Source organism: Colossoma macropomum, unplaced genomic scaffold (assembly GCF_904425465.1).
Source record: "Colossoma macropomum unplaced genomic scaffold, Colossoma_macropomum, whole genome shotgun sequence".
Classification (NCBI taxonomy): Eukaryota; Metazoa; Chordata; class Actinopteri; order Characiformes; family Serrasalmidae; genus Colossoma; species Colossoma macropomum.
The window spans coordinates 45,802,791-45,821,912 of NW_023494792.1; the positions used below are offsets into that span (position 1 = coordinate 45,802,791).

The 19,122-nt window shown below is 37.0% G+C and overlaps 1 protein-coding gene across 2 annotated transcripts in view; it reads left to right on the plus strand.

Moving 5' to 3' along the window:
• LOC118812377 (copine-8) overlaps positions 1–19,122 on the plus strand; it is a 180,591-nt gene that overhangs the window by 89,584 nt on the left and 71,885 nt on the right. For both annotated transcript variants that reach the window (XM_036577347.1, XM_036577348.1), the window contains exons 7-8: positions 12,339–12,402; positions 15,504–15,607. In XM_036577347.1, coding sequence (XP_036433240.1) covers positions 12,339–12,402; positions 15,504–15,607 — 168 coding nt within the window. The remainder of the gene's footprint in view (positions 1–12,338; positions 12,403–15,503; positions 15,608–19,122) is intronic.

Below are 19,122 nucleotides of genomic sequence, written 5' to 3' on the forward strand. Positions count from 1 at the left end.
ATGAAGCAAACTTCAGACACCAAATGTGTCTTAGCTGATTGGTTCTATTTGGGGTAGATTTTTCTCCTAACTATTGCTATAAGAATCAAGACTTTCCATTAATATGAATGTACTTTACTTCCCATCACTTCTTCATTCCCCTGATTCCTGTATTCCTGAGCATTCCTTCCAGCACATAGTGATGTTAACATCCGTTATTCATGGCTTTTATAAGGAAGTGTTCACGTGTGTGGTTTGGACATACAAAAATGTACACCTTTTGTGAAATATGGATGAGCGCACATCCAGGAGGAGCCAGCGCTGAAATATATTCATTATCTCTGCTGGGGTCCTTCGCCCAGCTCCATGGTTAGGGTTGTCATGGAGACCCGAGTTTCTCTCTCTCTCTCTCGCCCCTGTTTTCCAGGTCAGGTTATGAACAGTTGAATGCTTCGCAGGTTTCTGTGACGGATGAGGTGCAACAGTTTAGCCCACCACCTGTTGGCTTGCTTTTCGCTGCCTGGGAATGGACTGAAACTGAGTTTTGACATTATTTTTCAGCTTGAAAATGTTTCCTGATTGTGGTGAGACTTATCTTTTGATACTATTTGACAAGAATCCTCCATCTTAACCCTTAAATGCATTTCCACGGGTCACTGTAGCAACCTCTGATCTCATTGTGCCCATCCATTTTTTTATTAGATAAGTGACTTAAGCTGTTGGCTGGGGTTCAGGCTACCTTGACAGTAAATACGTGTCTTTGCATGAGGCCTGATCATCATACTTCCTTCAAAGCACATTGAATATGAAAGTTGTTAATATTTCAGTGGGCTCACTATTTTTTATATTTTGCTTTCTTGTGCAAAATGAATTTTGCACTGTCTTGGTGGTTTATATGTCACTGTGGTAGATGGTACTGTACTATTCTGAAGTTTGGAATCTCACACGCACACACACACACACACACACACACACACACACACACATATCTTCTAAGCCGTTTAACCTTCTGGGTCGTGGGGGGAGATGGAGCCTATCCCAGCAGTACTTAATATAATAGTTTCGTTATTTTATGTGTACAATAACAACTTGTCCTAGCATACAGTATAGATTTAAGTATTACTGACAACATAGACAACAAAAGGTATTTTTAGATTTTTTATCCAGGATTCATATATTTGTTCAAGATTCAATACCATAATCTATTTCTAATACATTTTAGTCAAGATTTGATGACTTTTTAAATAATTTTCATTGCTATACAGTTTTCTCAGTCATTTTAGAATCCACAGCTTTGTTCATCATTCTCTGCACGTCTAGCATTTCTTATTAGCTTACTGCTAAACATTTGAAATCTGGAAAATTGCACGTAACTTCAACATTTAAATCATTTTATGTATGTGTCTGTACCTGTAACTGGCTTTGTTGTATTAAAACATAGGGCCTCGTTCACCAAAATCTTACTAAGTTTTTTCTGAAATTTGTTCTTGAAAAAGGTCCTAGGAAAAAACACAGAATTGTTCGCACCTTTGTGCTCTTGAGTGTGTGTACCTAAGAACAAAGCCCAAATAAAAAAACACTGGTGAATGTCAGAATCTCAGTGAAAACTGCGTGAGTGGGTTTTAAGAAAATATTTATTCTTAGGAGAGGTTGGTGAATAAGGCTCATTGATTCCAAATATTTAGTCTAAATGTTTTCAAGCTTTTAAATGGTACTGTAAGTGTTGAGTTGCCAGTGACCCATGCTGTCTGCAAATGGTTAGCATTATGGTGGAACATTTAAAGATACAGTTGTACATCTAGTTGACTACATCAAGTGAAAAATTGTGTAATTTTGATTTTTTGCCTAACTACGCCTTTAAAGGTTAGGAACTCTGAACACATCTAAAGTGCACTGTGGTCAGGGTTTGGGTTTTGGTCCACGTTAAGAGTAAATGCAAGAGGTGTCCAGAAGAGTCAGACAGTTGTTGTGGTGAGCGCTGCCTTTTCTGTCTCTTTGCCGAGTATGTTGTTTCTGCCGCATTAAACTTGAGCTCTGCTATTTAGAGGAGTAAGAGAGCCTCCTAAGATACAAGGCCAGTATTAAATGACCTCACTACATAATTAAAATGTGCGAGATTTTAATTAAACCCCTGAAATCGGACCAAAAATAGCCTGGTGTGACAAGTGATTCATCGCCTGGACAGTGATTTTTTGTGAAAAGCACTCGATTTATTCCAAATCATTCACCTTTTTGGTCGATTGGATGCATTCCGATGTAATTAGTATGTGCAGATGACAGCAGGTCATGAATTCAGTTAAATTCTGCGTGTAAGGACCGGGATATTGTTTTCTTTGAAATCTACTAAGTTTTTTAAGTAAAACACGCCACGAAATCCCAGACTGCTCTATTTTGCCGGTTGTTCCGTTAAAGAGCCCATATCGTACATTTTTTTTGTACAGTCATTTGCAAAAGGTTGAACACCCCCAGTCAGACGACATGTTTTGATGATTTCCTAATATAAATACAGCATTTTTCTGCATATTGTAGTGCACTGTATATATTTGATTCCCTGGCTGGGTGACCAGGGTCTTTTCTGTGTGGTGTTTGCATGTTCTCACCATGTCTGCGTGGGTTTCCTCGGGTACTCTGGTTTATTGCCCCTAGGTGTGAGTGTGTGTATGAATGTGTCTGTCTGTCTGTCTGCCCCCTGATGGACTGGCAACTTGTCCAGGGTGTTTCCTGCCTTCTGCCCAATGAGTGCTGAGATTGACTCCAGCACCCCCTGCCACCCAGAGGAATAAGCGGCTTAGATAATGTGTGTTTGTGTGTGTGTTTATATTTGGAAAAAAAGATTTTTGGGATTTGTAGATTTTTTTTTTCATTCAAATAGACAGTAATTGGGGCACAGTGGGTAGCACCTCACAGCAAGAAGGACGTGGGTTTGGTCCTTTTTGTGTGGAGTTTTGTGTGCATGTTCTCCTCATGTCTGTGTGGGTTTCCTCCGGGTACTCCGGTTTCCTCCCACAGTCCAAAGACTACACCCTGGACAGGTCAATTGGACACACTAAACTGCCCCTAGGTGTGAGTGAGTGTGTGAATGTGTATGTCTGTGTGTCTGCCCTGCCATGGGCTGGCAACCTGTCCAGGGTGTCTCCTGCCTTCCACACACTGACTGCTGGGATAGGCTCCAGTACCCCGCGACGCAGAAGGATAAGCGGTTTAGAAAATGTGTGTGTGTGTAGACAGTTGTATATTACAGTGTGCAGACGTGTGTTCTCTGTAGAGAATGTGTGCTTATTTTTACATAGAACATCAACAAAACGTAATTTGACCAGGTGCACCCAAACTTTTGCATGTAACGTTTGTGTAGGTTTGTGTACCAAAAACAGGATTCATTCTTACATGATCGTTTTCCTACGTCTCAATCATTTTCCAACTTCTTATCCTTTAGTATTACAGTTTTTAAATCACAGTAAAGCATTTTGCAGTGCCTTCACACTTCTCTCTGCAGAAACATACAGCTCAGCACAACAGTTCAATTTATACCCCAAATGCTCTATAGCTGTGCGGTACTGTAAAAAGCGGAGTGGGCGGCTGTTGATTGGCAGAGCTTTTGATGTATGAATTGATATAAAATATTGATTTTGTTCATCTAAACTAAAAGCTTGCTTTGCATTTTTTTCATTGAAAGTATTTAGTTAGGTTGAATAAAGGTGTGCTTATTTGTCCATCTGTGTGTTTATGTGTGTGATGGTCATAGGTTACACTGGCTTTATAGGGAAACAAATGGTTGCAATATTATGACAGTTTCATGGTCACTGCATGGTATTTGTTGTATAAAAGACTTTGCTTAGCATGAAACCATTATTATCATATACACACATACACTCTGTCAAGCCTCAAGATTTACCTGCGAGACTCACATTTTTTTTGGCATTGCTGCTGTCTCACAGCCATGACTGTAAATCTAAGTTTTCACAGAATAAAGATTGTTTCACAAAAAAAAATTGTGATGCATTTTTCTGCATCATCACAATAACAGCCCAAACCAGACTGTGTATTTGAATTACACCAGCCAGAATTAATGTTGAGGGCACAGGGTTGGGGGGTGGATTAGGTAGAAGCTGGTTGGCTCATGGTTTTTATAAAATTTTACAGGTTTTCTATCACCCACTTCATATTTTTATTAGGATTTAGTTGACAGGTATGTTTGCAAACTATATTGCTTTTAAAGTTGGATTATTTCCATTGTTGTTGCAACTTACAATGATCAGGATTTTTGTACCAGCTCTTCTGCCATTGAATTGCTTAGTTACATCACTGAAGACAAAGGATGGAAGAGAGTAAGGGTCATAAAAAGAAAGTGCAGGTGCATTCATGCTTCATTGAAATCTCTCCATTTATAGCAAACGGTGGCCCTTGTCGCTGCACTTTGGGCCGCAAAGTGACTATAAATGAGATGCACAGGAAATGATGGTTGTTATTGTGCCATTTCAACACCACACTGTGCTCTTTTGTTTATAAAGACATACGCAGGCTTGCATTCGTTACTGTTTAAAGTACTTTTTTGCCAGATGGTAGATATACAGACTTATTTTTTATATATAAAAATAACAAATGCAGAATAAAAACAGAAAGCAGTGATTTGTAAATCCAGATAAAATATTTAGTGTTTTACCTTATCAGCTTCACTAATTTTGTAAATATACTGTCACTGTCAGAACAAAACTTCGTATCTCCATTTTTGTCAATTTTTAGTTTTTGACATAATTTGAAAATATCAGCTTAATTTTATATTGTGTGAACATATCATGATCAAAAATGACTTGAAATAAAATATCTTTACATTAACTTGCATTATAAGTTAACAACGTTTTTTCCTTCTCCTGGAAAGTACATTTTTCAGAGAAATAACATTTTTGTCCGACAGTGATGAAATGCTTATTTTGAATGCAGTCATGTTTATGTATAAAAGGTGTATCACAAAAAGGTCTCTTCTTTTATGTGCAAGGATGGGTCAAAGCTCATACTTCCAATAATCCAGTGGTTTAAAAAAAAGTTCCTCAGTTCCCAAAACTCCCAAAATTCAAGGAATCTGGACATATCTGTGTATGTAAAGGGCAAGGCCGAAAACCACGACTGAATGCCCATGACCTTCGATCGCTCAGACGGCACTGCATTAAAAGCAGACATGCTGTTGTGATGGATGTCACCACATGGGCTCAGTAATACAACAAACTGTTGTCAGTAAAAACTGTTTAGTAAACATATATCATGTTTTTGTACCGTTCTCAATGTAATACAGGTGAAACAGAATCTAGAAATCACTGCTTTATGTTTTTTTAGCATTTCACATCCTGTCTCAACTTTTTGAAATTGATGTTTGCTTGTAACATCCAGTGTTTAAAATTTTGCTTTGGTGCTATGAGGCTACTGTACCTCCCAAGCAATGAAAGCATGTAATGAACCCACATACCTTATAGTCTCTTTAATATCTTAATGTGGTGTAGTTTTCTAAGAGCTGCAGATACTGACCTTCTGCAAATACCTTCTGTAAAATACAGAAAGCATGTAGAGGCATCTTTCAGTTATTATGCTTCTAAACTGTGGGACTCAATTCCACCTTTTATTAGACAGTCAAGCTCAGTGCACACCTTTAAAAAAACATTTGAAAATGTATCTCTGTAGCTTAGCATTCAATTAAAATTCTACATCTCTTTGGTGTTTATCTTTTTAATTTCATCTGTCCTTGTCTTATATGCTTCTAAATGTTCAGAGTTTCTTCTATTACTGTACAACATTATCACTGTCTGTTAAGCACTTGGAGCTGCCACTGGTATGAAAAGTGCTCTGTAAATAAAAGATATTATTATTTTATTATATTATACGAGAAACATATCTGTATAGTCTGTATGTTTGCTTTATCCCTGTGTGTTTTGAATTGGAATCAAGGAATCATGGGGGTCTAAGGGTCGCTGAGGACTGGTTTGAGAACTATTGTTGTAACTAGGGCCATTAGAGATGAGATTGAGACAAGACTGAGATCTGGACACATTGAGGAAAAGTCAAGATAAAGACTTTGTAGCAGTCGAGTCCGAGTGAGAAGCGTAGTGAGAATGAGACCAGATTTTTTCACAATATAAAAATGAGAAGAAAGGGAAAAAAGCTGAAATTTGTTTGTAGTTCATTGTACATAATCATCCATCATATATGATACATATTAATAAACAACATTTTATTTTAGAATATATTCCATAAAGTATAATATTAAATAATACATAGTCAAAATATTATTATTATTATAATATTGTAGTATCTAGCCCAACTGTTGGAAGTAGATGATGTTGAGGTTCTTTTTTGTCTCTTCTTTAAAACTTCAGAATCACCACCTAAAGTCATCTGAATATAAACCAAACAACACACATGCCCTTTTATTATTTAATGACAACATAATAATAAAAACATTCTAATCTGTCCTCAGGGGATGTTTGAATTTTGGAATCCATAAACATCAGCAATCAAATAATGCCAAGTTAAACCATCATGGAAAGAATCAATTAGATTATCAGGATTTTATTTAAACCTGTAGAGAGAAGGATGTTTATTTTCTGTTTGAAAGTATTATTGATATTCAGTTAGAAAAAATAATAATTTCCAGCCACCTCAGACCGAGGCATTGCGCTCAGCTGGTCTCAAGCACAATTTGCATCTTACCTCGAGACCAAGTCAAGACTGAGTCCATATAACATTGAAACAGAGACTGTTAATTCACACTCTTGAGCCCAGACTCTGATCCTACAACACTATTGGTGAACCATTGCCTTAGTTTACATAGAGTTCATGTAAGTGTTAAGTTTGTCTTATTTGACTATGTATTAGCTGGCTTAACATCTTTATTATAAGTATGAAGTTGCTGTATCACCACTCTGACTTTAATTCCAACCTAGCAGAGAACTGTCTGAAAACTTTGTAAACACCAGCAATGAGCCTTGTGCAAACTGCATCACACATTTGTCTGAAACAATGTGTTGTTAAGTAATGTCAGCCTTGCTTACAGTAGCCCCAAAGTATTCAGTATTGGTCAACTTTAATGAAGTTTACTTTAATGAAGTAACTTTGTTATGAACTCTTTTACAAAATGATATGGTAGAGCCTTTGTGTGGAGAAATCCTGGAGAATAATAACCAGACTGCACTATAAAAGCCAGAGGTGGAAACGTCAAGCCAAAGTTTGGGGGTGTTTTTCTTACAGTGGTGTTGGTGAGCCCTTGTTCACTGGCTGTGTTTACATACAAAGATTTTTGCTAATTGGATTGAATACATTTTGATTATAGATAAAGACTGAGGTGTTTATATGCTCTCAACAATCTGATGGAAAATCTCAGTTTACATGCACACTATAAGTAATTCGAGCATCATGTGAGTCCGGTCAGAGTGAGATGAGCAACAGTAAGCAGTGTTTGTGTTTAAATGTACTTCACATGCGCTTATTAAAGAAGGACGAGAGGAAGACGTCATTTTCTGACACACGTAAGCTGGACGCCTGTCCCAACGCTGTCTTTTAAAGTTGAAAGCATAAACTTCGTCTCCTCTGCAGACCAGTTTCTGCTCCTGCCATGTTGAATGAACTTTCGCTATGATGCGAACGCACATGCACAGGACATACTTAAAATTTCCGATTGGGAATGTAATCGGATACAGGCGTTTACATGCCTATAATTCTTCTGTTTAACAGATTATTTACATGATTATCCACCTTGTTCAATCAGATGGAAATTGTATTCCGAATGGCCTCAATCGGACTAGTCTATTCCGACTGAGGTGTATACGTGGACATATTCTATTCCGACTGAGCGATTAGTCGGATTATTAACAGATTATTAGGCTGCATGTAAATGTGGCTGTTGATGGAATCTTGAACTCAGAAGCGTACAGAACATTTTGGATACAAACCTGCAGAACCCTACACAAATCTGCTTAAACAAAGATTATCTGAAACATACCAGCCACATTTTGAAAGAATACTTTGCCTAGGAATGTTCTGTTTAAGACAAATGCCACTTGGTTTGACATTTTTCCTAAAAAAATCAAATTACATTTTTAAGTATGGCAGAAACTCTTATTTATGCTGTACTATTATCTCTAAAAATTGACATAGCTAAAAACAGTAGCTGTAGCCATCACGAAGTCTGTATTTGGTCCATTTGCTTGGCCTGTTCAGCTACAGTTGCGGTAAGGAGGGAGTATTATGCAAATTTCTGTAATCCTTAGCTCTTCCACTGCACTGTGGTAGGTTCTTCTGTCAATTCCTGACGGAGAGAAAAAAGAAATCCATATAGAAAGTGAATGTTCTATTCTATATAAAGACCAAAGTGGCAGTGGCAATGATCTTTAGGGTGGGAAAACCTGTCAACTGTGCTGAGATCTGTGCTCTGCAGTCACAGTATCACAGTAATACTCGCCAAGTCTGAGAACAGGTTGTTTTTGTTCACTCTTGAGCCTGTTTGCTAGGCTTCCTTGGGGGGAGAACTCAGGGTGCTCATGAGCTGTCCATAGCAAGCAGATCCCTGACCCACCTCCAACATTGGTTGAGTGATGAGCTTTGACAGGTGATAGGCATTTCTGTTCCTGAAAAGTTTAAACATTTGCAACTTTTACATTCACATTCTGTTTTGCCAGTTGCACGTTGTTCCACTGGAAGCTGCTTCTGCAAGACACTTAAAGAGCTAAATTATCTTTATTTTATTGGACACTGGTGTTGGGTGGTATTGATAGAATTCAACATCATGATATCTTCCAAATATAGTGTCATGGTAGGGGTGACACGATTCCATACATCAATTTTCAATGTAACAAAAATAAGGAGTGGCAGAAAATGGATGTGACGTTACAGTTTATACAATAGCTAAAAAAGTATTTTTCAGTGTCAAGTTCACTTTTTTAAAACTCTTCACACTCTTCTAACAGGGCTAGTCTGCTTTCAGGCAGAATGTATGTGTTAGAACAGGAAGAACTGTGAGTCCTTCATAGCTGGGAGCTATGTACGGCATGGCTGTGGCCGACAATAGCTGGTTAATAAAGCACTACAACTTGTGCAAAACTGTGTCTCTCTTAATAGTAGTGAATGCTGCAGTATTTGTTTGAGTTAAATTGCTTGTTACCACATGAAATACATTCTGCAAACTTTCTTTTACTGTGAGTGAAAAAACATGTTACATCAGTAACAGAAAGATTAAAATCCAGTACTTTACATTAGAAGCATGTGCTTAGTATGTGCTAGGCCTATAATGCACTGTCCTTTGTGAACAAAGTAACTCTAGGAGTGACCCCTTTTTATAGATAGTCGACACCTACGCTGCAGCGCACATAGGAATCATCTGTGATTGGCTTATTTACATGTATTCAGTCAGAAGTTTGTTTATATAACCATTATCATTTTTTGGTTTTGGTTGTTGTCCAGTACAAAATTTGTGATATAGCAAATTGATATGCTTTTATGTTAGGTTCTGATCTGAAGTGTAGTAGTTTTGTAACAGTGTACACAAACATTTGCAGTTTGAGCTGCACATGTTATGTTAAAGGCTGTTATGTTAAAGGCTCAAACACTGTTGAAGGTTGAGGTCGAGGCTCAGAATTGAATGAGAGGTCTTTGGAAATTGTGCTCACTGAATGCATTCTGATATCAAACATGGAAAAAACTATTAATAGTTTGGTCCTAAAAGGGTGGTGCTAAATCTATGAGTTTTAAAACGAGAGGACTCTGAATACTGGAAATGCTTGTTAGCAATAGAAAAACTGTACAACGGTCATATGCAAAAGTTTGGACGCCCTGGTCAAATGAACATGTTTGTAGATTTGTAGACACACACTTGCACATATTAATTCACAAAGACTGTTTATTTGCTGAATTTATCAAGTTTAAAAACATATAAAAAACATAAGATGCAGCCTGTGTAAAAGTTGTGGTACATTTTATATATTATGTTTTATTTTTTCCAATATGTTAAACTCTAACTAATTAGCAAACTAATAGAAATTTGCAGAAAATGCCATATTTAAGTGTTTTCTCTGTAGAGGATGTGTTATCTTATCTTATTAAGAAAACCAACAGAACATGTAGTTTGACTGGGGGTGTTCAAACTTTTGCATACGACTGGATGTTAATGTTTCTTTTCAGTTCATTGTGTTTATTTTTACTTGTTTTATTATGTTTATTTGAAACAAAAAACTGTTTTATAGTGTCTTGATCTGTTGCTCTCCCCACGAGCTAAGCGAGCACACTAACCACCAGCCAACTTGCTAGTCATGATACAACAGTACAATATGATACACTGTGATACAGTTTGACACAATGCAATACGCTATGTTGTTATGTCTTTATGCTACAGTGTGAAATCATATTTAAGTTAGTATTAATTAAGTGACACTCCAGTCATTTCATAACTATCAGTACATCTGTTATGAACATGTCTACCTGCTTCCTACTGTGGTGATGCAAAAACTTCCTTCTGGTGATGTTTCTTGAAGGTGGGAGGAACTTTTGGCAGACTACAAACTCCCACCAACTTAGGGTGGGATTTTAATAGCAGGCACTGGAGGTGGTGGTTCCCAGTGGCTTGCATGATGCATGCTGGGTATTGTAACGAGAGAACACTGTGGGACGAAAACACAAGGAGGATACAAAATTGTGAATTCTGTCAAACCAATGGGGCTGTAATTGCAATGCTGCATTACAGAATCTTTCCTAACACAACTGAAACATATAAAATGCTAGTTTTAGACTGAAATGCCCCTTTAATGAACCCATGCTTCCTGAGTACTGCTACTCTCTGCTATTTTCATTTTTATTTTTTTTTTATTATAGTTATTTTTGCAATGACATGGATGCTTATAATGGAACACAAGCATAACTTTATTTTCGCTTCTGTGCAGTTCACTCAGAAATCAGGGAACCTTAAAGCATAGGGGGCAGGGGGATTGATTTGGAACTTAGCCCAGTGTTTGCTTTCATGGTGGGTATTTGCGGATGTCCACAGACTATGTGAAAAAATCCACAGTTGAAACTGCAGCAGGGGGGTTGTAAGGGCTGCGTGAAGCCACTGCTAATGAAAATATCCAGCATTGATTAAATGTAAATCATTTCCTGCTTGGTCTCTTGGCTGGTGGCAGTCAGTATTTGGTTTAGAGTGAGTTTGGCCAGAAATTATGCGGTTCTCTTCTCAGCTCAAAATCAGCCAAGACAAATGGACAAAAGCAAAAATTCAGGCTTCAAGGCTACTGCTGCTGTTTTCAGCTATGCTTTGTACATTTGACCATTTTTATAGATAACAGTTTGTGACACAGTATTAGGTACTACGTAGGCAAGTCTGTTTGGAGTTATTTGAAGAAATGATTTGGCGAAAAATCTAAATTAAACATTTTTTCACTTGCCCTAGATGTAGTTGATCAGCCGTATTTGAAGTCCAAATTTCGCTTCTTTACTTTAGAACTGGAGCAGCAAGACTAACACTAGATCTCAGTAGTCACCCAAATAGCCCATAGACCCTTATTAGTCCCACAGCGGGGAAATTTCACCTCCGCATTTGACCCATCCATGCAGTGAAACTCCACATACACACTAATGAGCACACACAATAGGGAGCAGTGAGCACACTTCTCATGTACTGTCAGCTCAGGTAATCGAACCGGTGACCTTCCAGTCACAAGGGTGGTTCCCAAACCTCCAGCCCACGACAGCCCTGGTTGAGTGGTTTAGGACACAGCGTCACTTACTGTGAACTATAAAAATGAACAAAAGGTGTTGTATTTGTACAGAAACTATTTGGGTGACTACTAAGTTTTAGTGTTTATTACCAATGTTAGCCTCATAACTTCAGTTCTAAGCCAAGGAAGCAAAATGTGGAAAAACACATCTTGGCTGATCAGTTGCATTTGGGGTTAGTGTAAAACTGAGCAAATTAGATTTTTCACCAAGCTATTTCTTTAACAACTTGGTTTGAGGCTTAGCCGTTGTGATGCTACCAAGGCTGTAAGCTTCTATTACTTGTTAGCTTCATTAGCCGCATAGCTTTGGGACAAAACTAAAGAAGCACAATTCAGACATCAATCATGGTTTGGCTGATTGACTCTGTTTGGTACATAGGGCACTATTGCATAAATCCTTTACCAAACTTTCACTTTAATCTGTGCAGTCTGGATATGAAAAGTGTGAGAAAGAGAAAGCAAGCGTTGTTATCTTACTTGTCAGATCAGACGCCCCCATGGAGCTGTGTGGGGAGCTAGTTGTTGCTTTAGAAGCTGGCATATTTTGCACATGTATTATGGCAACTCCATGCGCCAGACTGTTGACAGGCTTGTTTTTTGTTTTTCCACCTACAGGGGCATTCCTGGAAAGAAATGTGGCACCATTATTGTGAAGGCTGAGGAGCTCAGCAACTGCAGAGTAAGTTCTCTCAGTGACTGTCTTGAGTTATGCTGGGTCTTGTCCTTGATGGTGCTCTGCATAAGGGCTGAACCTGAATAAGGTTTTTTATAGTATACAAAAAGGCTAAACAATGGAAACTGCAGGACTATAGAACTTAAAACTAGTTTTCACCTTTGATTTTGTGATAAAGTACTTCACAAAAGTCTTAGGGTGGAAGTGAAAAGCCATTTGCCTGGGCAGTAAACATTTATATGTTAAACAATACATTGTGATTTGATGACTGTGAGTGTGTTAGCTTAACCATGTCCAAAGCTCATCTCGATAAAACCCAACATTTACAGTTACCATTTAATACGTTTATCCAGTCAATCCTTAAATGAAATCAGGTGCTGCTGCTGAAATATAACAGATCTATACAGTTACTGCAGTGCACTGAGAAGTCAGGAACCAAACCAGTGTTTTTCTAACTGTATTCTTCTAACCAAGATATAAACAACTTTTTTATAAAAGCAATCTTGTCTTGTTTTACTGTATTTATGTTTATTTGTATTTAATCTATTTTTGTTCTGTTTACTTACAAAAACATACAGACTGCTGAGATAAATAGTGTTCATCAATTTTCTTGGCTGCGTAAAACGTACTGTATGTATTTGAGAGCATTTTTATCACATTTTTAAGCTACAAATGAGCATTATAATGCCTCAAATGTTTAAGTGATAAATCACATTAAGTTAACGCATTAAGTTCTAGAGTCTGAAAAATGTCATTTCCAGAATTTAAACTCACCTTCGTACAGTCTCATTGGTGGAAAAATCATCTTTATCGTTTTTCAGTCTCTCTAGATTTAATTAGTCCAGCTTAGTACACCCTTAAAAAGTGTTCTTCATAGGTTCCTTAGTAAAGGCCATGGTTATATGTAGAACTATCATAAAGAAACTGTTGTATATGATTCTTTTGAAAATATCTCTATATAGCACCAAAAAACAGTGGATTTCTGATCAGCTTGAATGGATTTCTTACCAACATTCTGTAGTGCTTGTCAAACCTAGCAACAGTTGCTGCAAACAGTTGCTCCAAAAGATTGTATGTGTGGGCAGAGCACGGATAGGTCAGTTAGGACATTTGGTTACACTTGCAGCTGAAGCTAATGACAATTTAGCAAATTCTTTATTCGTCCAGGTTAAGATAAAGTCACCAAACACTGTTATGTGACCAATACGTGCCCCAGAATGCGAACTACTTTTAGAATTATTACATTGTAAAGAGGTTACTAAGATGACATAAGCTAGTAGGGTGATGTTTATGCTAGCCCTGTTTTTTTTTACAGAAAAAACATGAGCTTTTTTTTTTATCCACACATAATTGTGTGTAATTGTAGATATTTGTATGCACAGAACAGCACATTATATTTTTTCATGTGAACACAATGAGTGTTAAGTTAGCTAATGAATAAGCAAGACGCTAGATGCTTCTAAGTATGATGCTGATGTTTCAGTTCAATTTCAAGGAGAAAACACTGAAGCTTTGCTTTATTATATGCATTAGTTTGTGTAAATGTATATATTTGTGGTTATTATGATGGCTCCAGCTTTCTCTCAATCAAATAGGAAATGAAGCTGAAGTAGAAGCATAAGCTCCATTGATTCCCATTTGAGTCGGTTCTTGTAATTGACTGTACAGTGGAAAAACGCCCTTAGTCAGTTCACACAATGATATGTCTGATTAGTTGACTTTGATGCACTACTCCATATGCAGGGTTGGGTCAAAATACAGTACATAAAAAGTAACATATTCAGTATACAATACATTTGGAATACACTTGCAGCACATCTTGGTAAGGCATATGGGAAAATCTCTCTTTTTTAAAGTTAATTCACACTGTTCCTCTCTGTTACTGGTTGGCAGTTTTCTTCATGTACTTATTCTGTTAATAATTTCATGAAAAATTCACTTATCATTTAAATGACCTTCCGAACATTCTCAACTTTTTTTTCCTTTTTCACCACCTCCAAACAGAAGTCTAGTACAACACTAAGCTTATCTCACACAAAAATGTCCATTACTGAAGAGATTATTAGTTTGATCATTCCTCAAAAGAGCTCAGTAACACTGAGATTAATAACTGATCATCACATTGATTTATCAGTCTACTCAGGCTTTAGCAGGAACTTTAGCGTAAAGAAGCTGTTAATTGAGGGCCTCTTTAGAGTCCATCTGACGAGCATGTTTGCTACATGTTGTGCACTGATTCTAAAATAGTTAAGGAACAAGCACTGAGTGTGTTTCTTTTAAAGACTTTTTTATATAGTAGGTAAATATTCCAAAAGCATTCTTCTAAAAAATGCTAACGGTAACTGTATTCTGAAAACTGCATTTTACAAATGCGATGTGGACTGAATACAGATACTTAATTTGTGCATTCTGAATACATATTCCCAATAAGTATTCTGTTACATTCCAACCCTATGATATTCATGTTTTTATGTCTGTTTTGTCAAAGCCAATATAACATTAAGCCAAAATGCCTTCGGGTAAAACACAGTGTTCAGTAACAAGTAATAGCGTGAGTAATTTAGCTGTAATAAGATTTGGTGCGTGTGTGTGTGTGTATGCATGCGCGCGCACGCGTGCTGTGAATTTGCTGTCACCCTCAGACACACACTGTTTGCAGTGACAGGTCTGCATGCCTCAAATCCCCACTGACAAACACTGCTACACTGCTACGGGCTGGAAACCTATTCAGTTCACCCCTGGGCCAAGAGATCCAGCTGTGACACACACACATAAGCACACAGCCCATCCTGGACAGAGGCCACCGTGTTAGTTGGATAATAGCATTCATGACCATATACAATTCCCTATTGGATCACTGCTCGCTGACAGCTGTCTGAGAGAGAGAGACATCTGTGTGCAGCTCAGTGAATGTAAAAAAAACACTGCCAGACCATTTAGCATTTACACAATGTCATTAGGCCTAAGAAGAGCCGGTTGCCAAATGCTCAATTAATCCTCACACAGGCAATATTATAGCAGTTGTACTATGTGCCCTAGATTCTCGTGAACACTCCTGTTTGCTCCCATAACCTGTTTTTGTCTCTGAAAACATCCCTGCCCTCTAGGAATCTGTGATGATGCAATTTTGTGGCAACAAGCTGGACAAGAAGGACTTTTTTGGCAAGTCTGACCCTTTCCTCGTGTTCTACCGCAGCAATGAGGATGGAACGTGAGTAGCCCAGCCAAAACACATTGACTTGTTTTTAATCAGTGTCAGGGTGTGGGGTCATACATTTGTCTTATATGTACTGTATATTTGTAGATACCTGTATATATTTATGTTTGTCCCTTATGTGTGTAAATATGTATATGTACCTGCCCCATATACCCCATATGCAGTATATATGTAAGTAACTATAAATCAAAATAATGTGTCATATATATATATATATATATATATACACACTATATATATATATATATATATATATATACACACATATATATATATATATATATGTATGTGTGTGTGTGTGTGTGTGTAAATATATATATATATATATATATGTTAGTATCTATACGTTATAGTAATGTGTGTCATATGTATTACACACATGTAAGTATTTTATTAGTAATAATGACGTCTGTTACTGAAATAGTTGCTGATCATAAAACAGTACAGTTTTCTTGTTTCCTTTTCTACAGTTGTCTTGTTGAAATTTGTGAAATTTGATGAACTTTATTTAATTATACAACTCTCAAAAAGAAAACTAATCCAAAAGCAAGAAAATAATCAGATTACGTTACTTTAGCATAGTAATCCTTTGGGTTAGGTTACAGATTATGTTAATCCTTCATCCGTTCTGGAATAGATTTTTAGAATAACCCCCCCCAATCCTGAAAATGGTCATCTAAAGGTGTAAAGTATTTCCGCACAGTCAATATACTGAAATAGCTACTCATTCTTATTTTAACATTACATTGCATTTGGCTACTGTTTTGATCACATGACCTACTTTATTATGCTCCAAGGAATTATGTGATATTTCGAGCTAGATTTATTGCAGGATCGGATCCAGTTTGTTCTTTTCTCCTCTGATATCTGATCCTGTATATTCTATTGGCCCAGTACTGAATAGTGCCATCTCTATTTAAACCTATGAGTAACAGAAGAAATACATTGCTGTGGATAAACCCCTGCAGTGTGATGTTCTTGGATCAGTTCTGGCTCACTGTTGCCAGCTTTGCTAATAAGCAGCTGCTCTTCTACAGCCTGATCTGTAGTCTGAGGTCTCCAGTTCCATGTAAAATGCACTCAGTGGCATGCTGGGAGTGCATTATTCACCTTACGCCTCAGGGGAAAGCATGCAGATGGTGATTCTATCTCTTTCTTTCTCTCTCTCTCTCTCTCTCTCTCTCAGTCCTTGTGATTTTTTAATTGTGTTTTAATCGATTGCCTCTCTAAAGAAATAAATTATAATTGTGTTCATTTTCAAAAAACGCTAGCACAGTAAAATAATTATGAATTTATCCAAAAAGGGTGTTTGTGGAGCTGTACGAAGTAAAATGATATGCTTTATTAAATATATATGTGAATAAATCAGCAAAAAAGTTTCACATAACCTTTTAGAAATGGGTCAGATGAACAAAGACTCTCAGGGCTTGGTGTACTAAACCTTTAGTGGCAGGTTTCAGGTGCAAATATTGTGCATTCTTTTCCAAAAGCATGAGTGTTATGCACGAAACTGGTTTATGGGCCTAAACATGCAGTTGTATATGTTTCCCTCCCTTGTACCTATGAAGTTTTATTCCAAAATGCTTTACACCCATTTGTAACAATTTTGGATATAACATGTTTTTGAATAGAATAACAGCTGATATACAATACAAAACACATGCTTGTTTCTATAATAAAATGGTATTAATCAGAATTGAGCATTGATATTTCTTGTTAAACCCACTCCTAACAGTGTATATCATGAAAAATGGCAACTCTTGAAAGTGGTAAAATGCATTTTGGAACAAAACCTTTTATATGCATTTGAGGGAGCGTCAATAGAACAAGCACACAAAGTAGGCACAGCAGTTACACAGTTACAGTTATATTTCCTAAAGTTTTCAGCAGATACTTTTCCATGGGGTTTCTCTCCAGACATAAATTAGCAGCAGTGTCTCTAAAGTGTATTGATTTCTTTTACAATGGCAGCAGCCAGACGGAGGCACAGGCCTTCAACACATGCTGAACAAATATTCGCTAACAAATGACGTGCATGTACAGTGTGGTATGTACGTGAAATGGTGCAGTGCAAGATATCACTTGACGTGGCTGCAAAATGCACTGGCAATGTGTCTGAAATTAAATTTAAATTTACATTGAAGTCTGTAGGTAATCACAGAAACCACCTATTAATTGCTTAAATTTGGGATGAAAGAGCAAAGTTTGTTAGCGGTAAAATTCTAGATGGGTGTAATTCTGCTCAAAATATTGAATTTGGGAAAGAAAAACATAAATTCAATGCCATAAATGTCAGTATGAGAGCTCTGAAGATATATTGGATGCTTAGGTATATGTTGATTTCAAAATGCAAAATCCAGTATCGCTTATTAAGTGTTACCACAGATTAGCAATGTGTGCACCAATATATGCCTATTATACTGTATTTCAAAGCATATTGCAAAATAGAATTAAAGTATAATAAAGTATAAAGTATAATATTTTGTATGTATTGCTTAGCTCTTATTTTTAATCCAATATAGTGCACCACTTATAACTGCTGCTGACAAAATGCATCTTGAGTTAGCCTTGAAAAGTCACTGTCAGATGACCACTAGTTCAATATATGAATATTTGATGAACTGGTAACCCAGCAGTGACAAGCAGTCGTGTGGGTGAAGGAGATAAAAAATGCAAAAGTTTGTGAATAGGAAAGAGTGCTTTAGAAGCGGTGGGTTGGTGCTGGTGTGTGGGGTTGAAAGTGTTCTAGGAAGCAGAGGGAAACTTGCTCATGAAGCTGTGCTAAAAAGCAAATCAAGCATTTTCTTTTCATAGCCGAGCTGGCTGGGTATACACGCTATAAATATTATTGTTATTATATTAATTATATTATATTAATATTATATATTATATTAGTATTGTTATTACCTTCATTATGTGTCTCTCTTACCTTCAAACTTTGTCTTTTCTATTAACCAGTTGTGTGATGCCAGTGATGGTAATGACCTTTTCTTTTTAGATAAAAGGTTGGCCTGAACTTGGTATCGTATAGCGTAGATATATGTATATAATGTTATATATGTATATAATAATGGGATATCTGTGTCTCATATAAAAATGTAAAATGGCATGGCATCCAGCTGCAGCCCCAGGCTGGGCAAAGCTTTAGCTTGGCCCTAGGAAGCTGCAGCTTTGGTGAAAGTTAGCCAACTAGCTGGCAAACTAAATTAGCCAGCTAGATAAAGTGCTATTGGGGTAGCTCACATTAATGCCACATAAAAGTTTGTTAGCGGAAATAAATTATTTCTGAGTAGCTAATGGTTGGGGATGTAGCTAACCATAACTCTAACCTTAGCTCTTTTATTATTGAAAAAGTAGGTCATACTAGCTAACATGGTTTGGAATGTAAATAACAATGACTCTAAACTAAGTTTAACTGTTTTATTTACCTAAAGTTAACATAAGTTTCCTCACCTACACTTAAGCTAACTATCTAATGTAAGTAGCTTTTTAGCTTTTTAGCTAACATC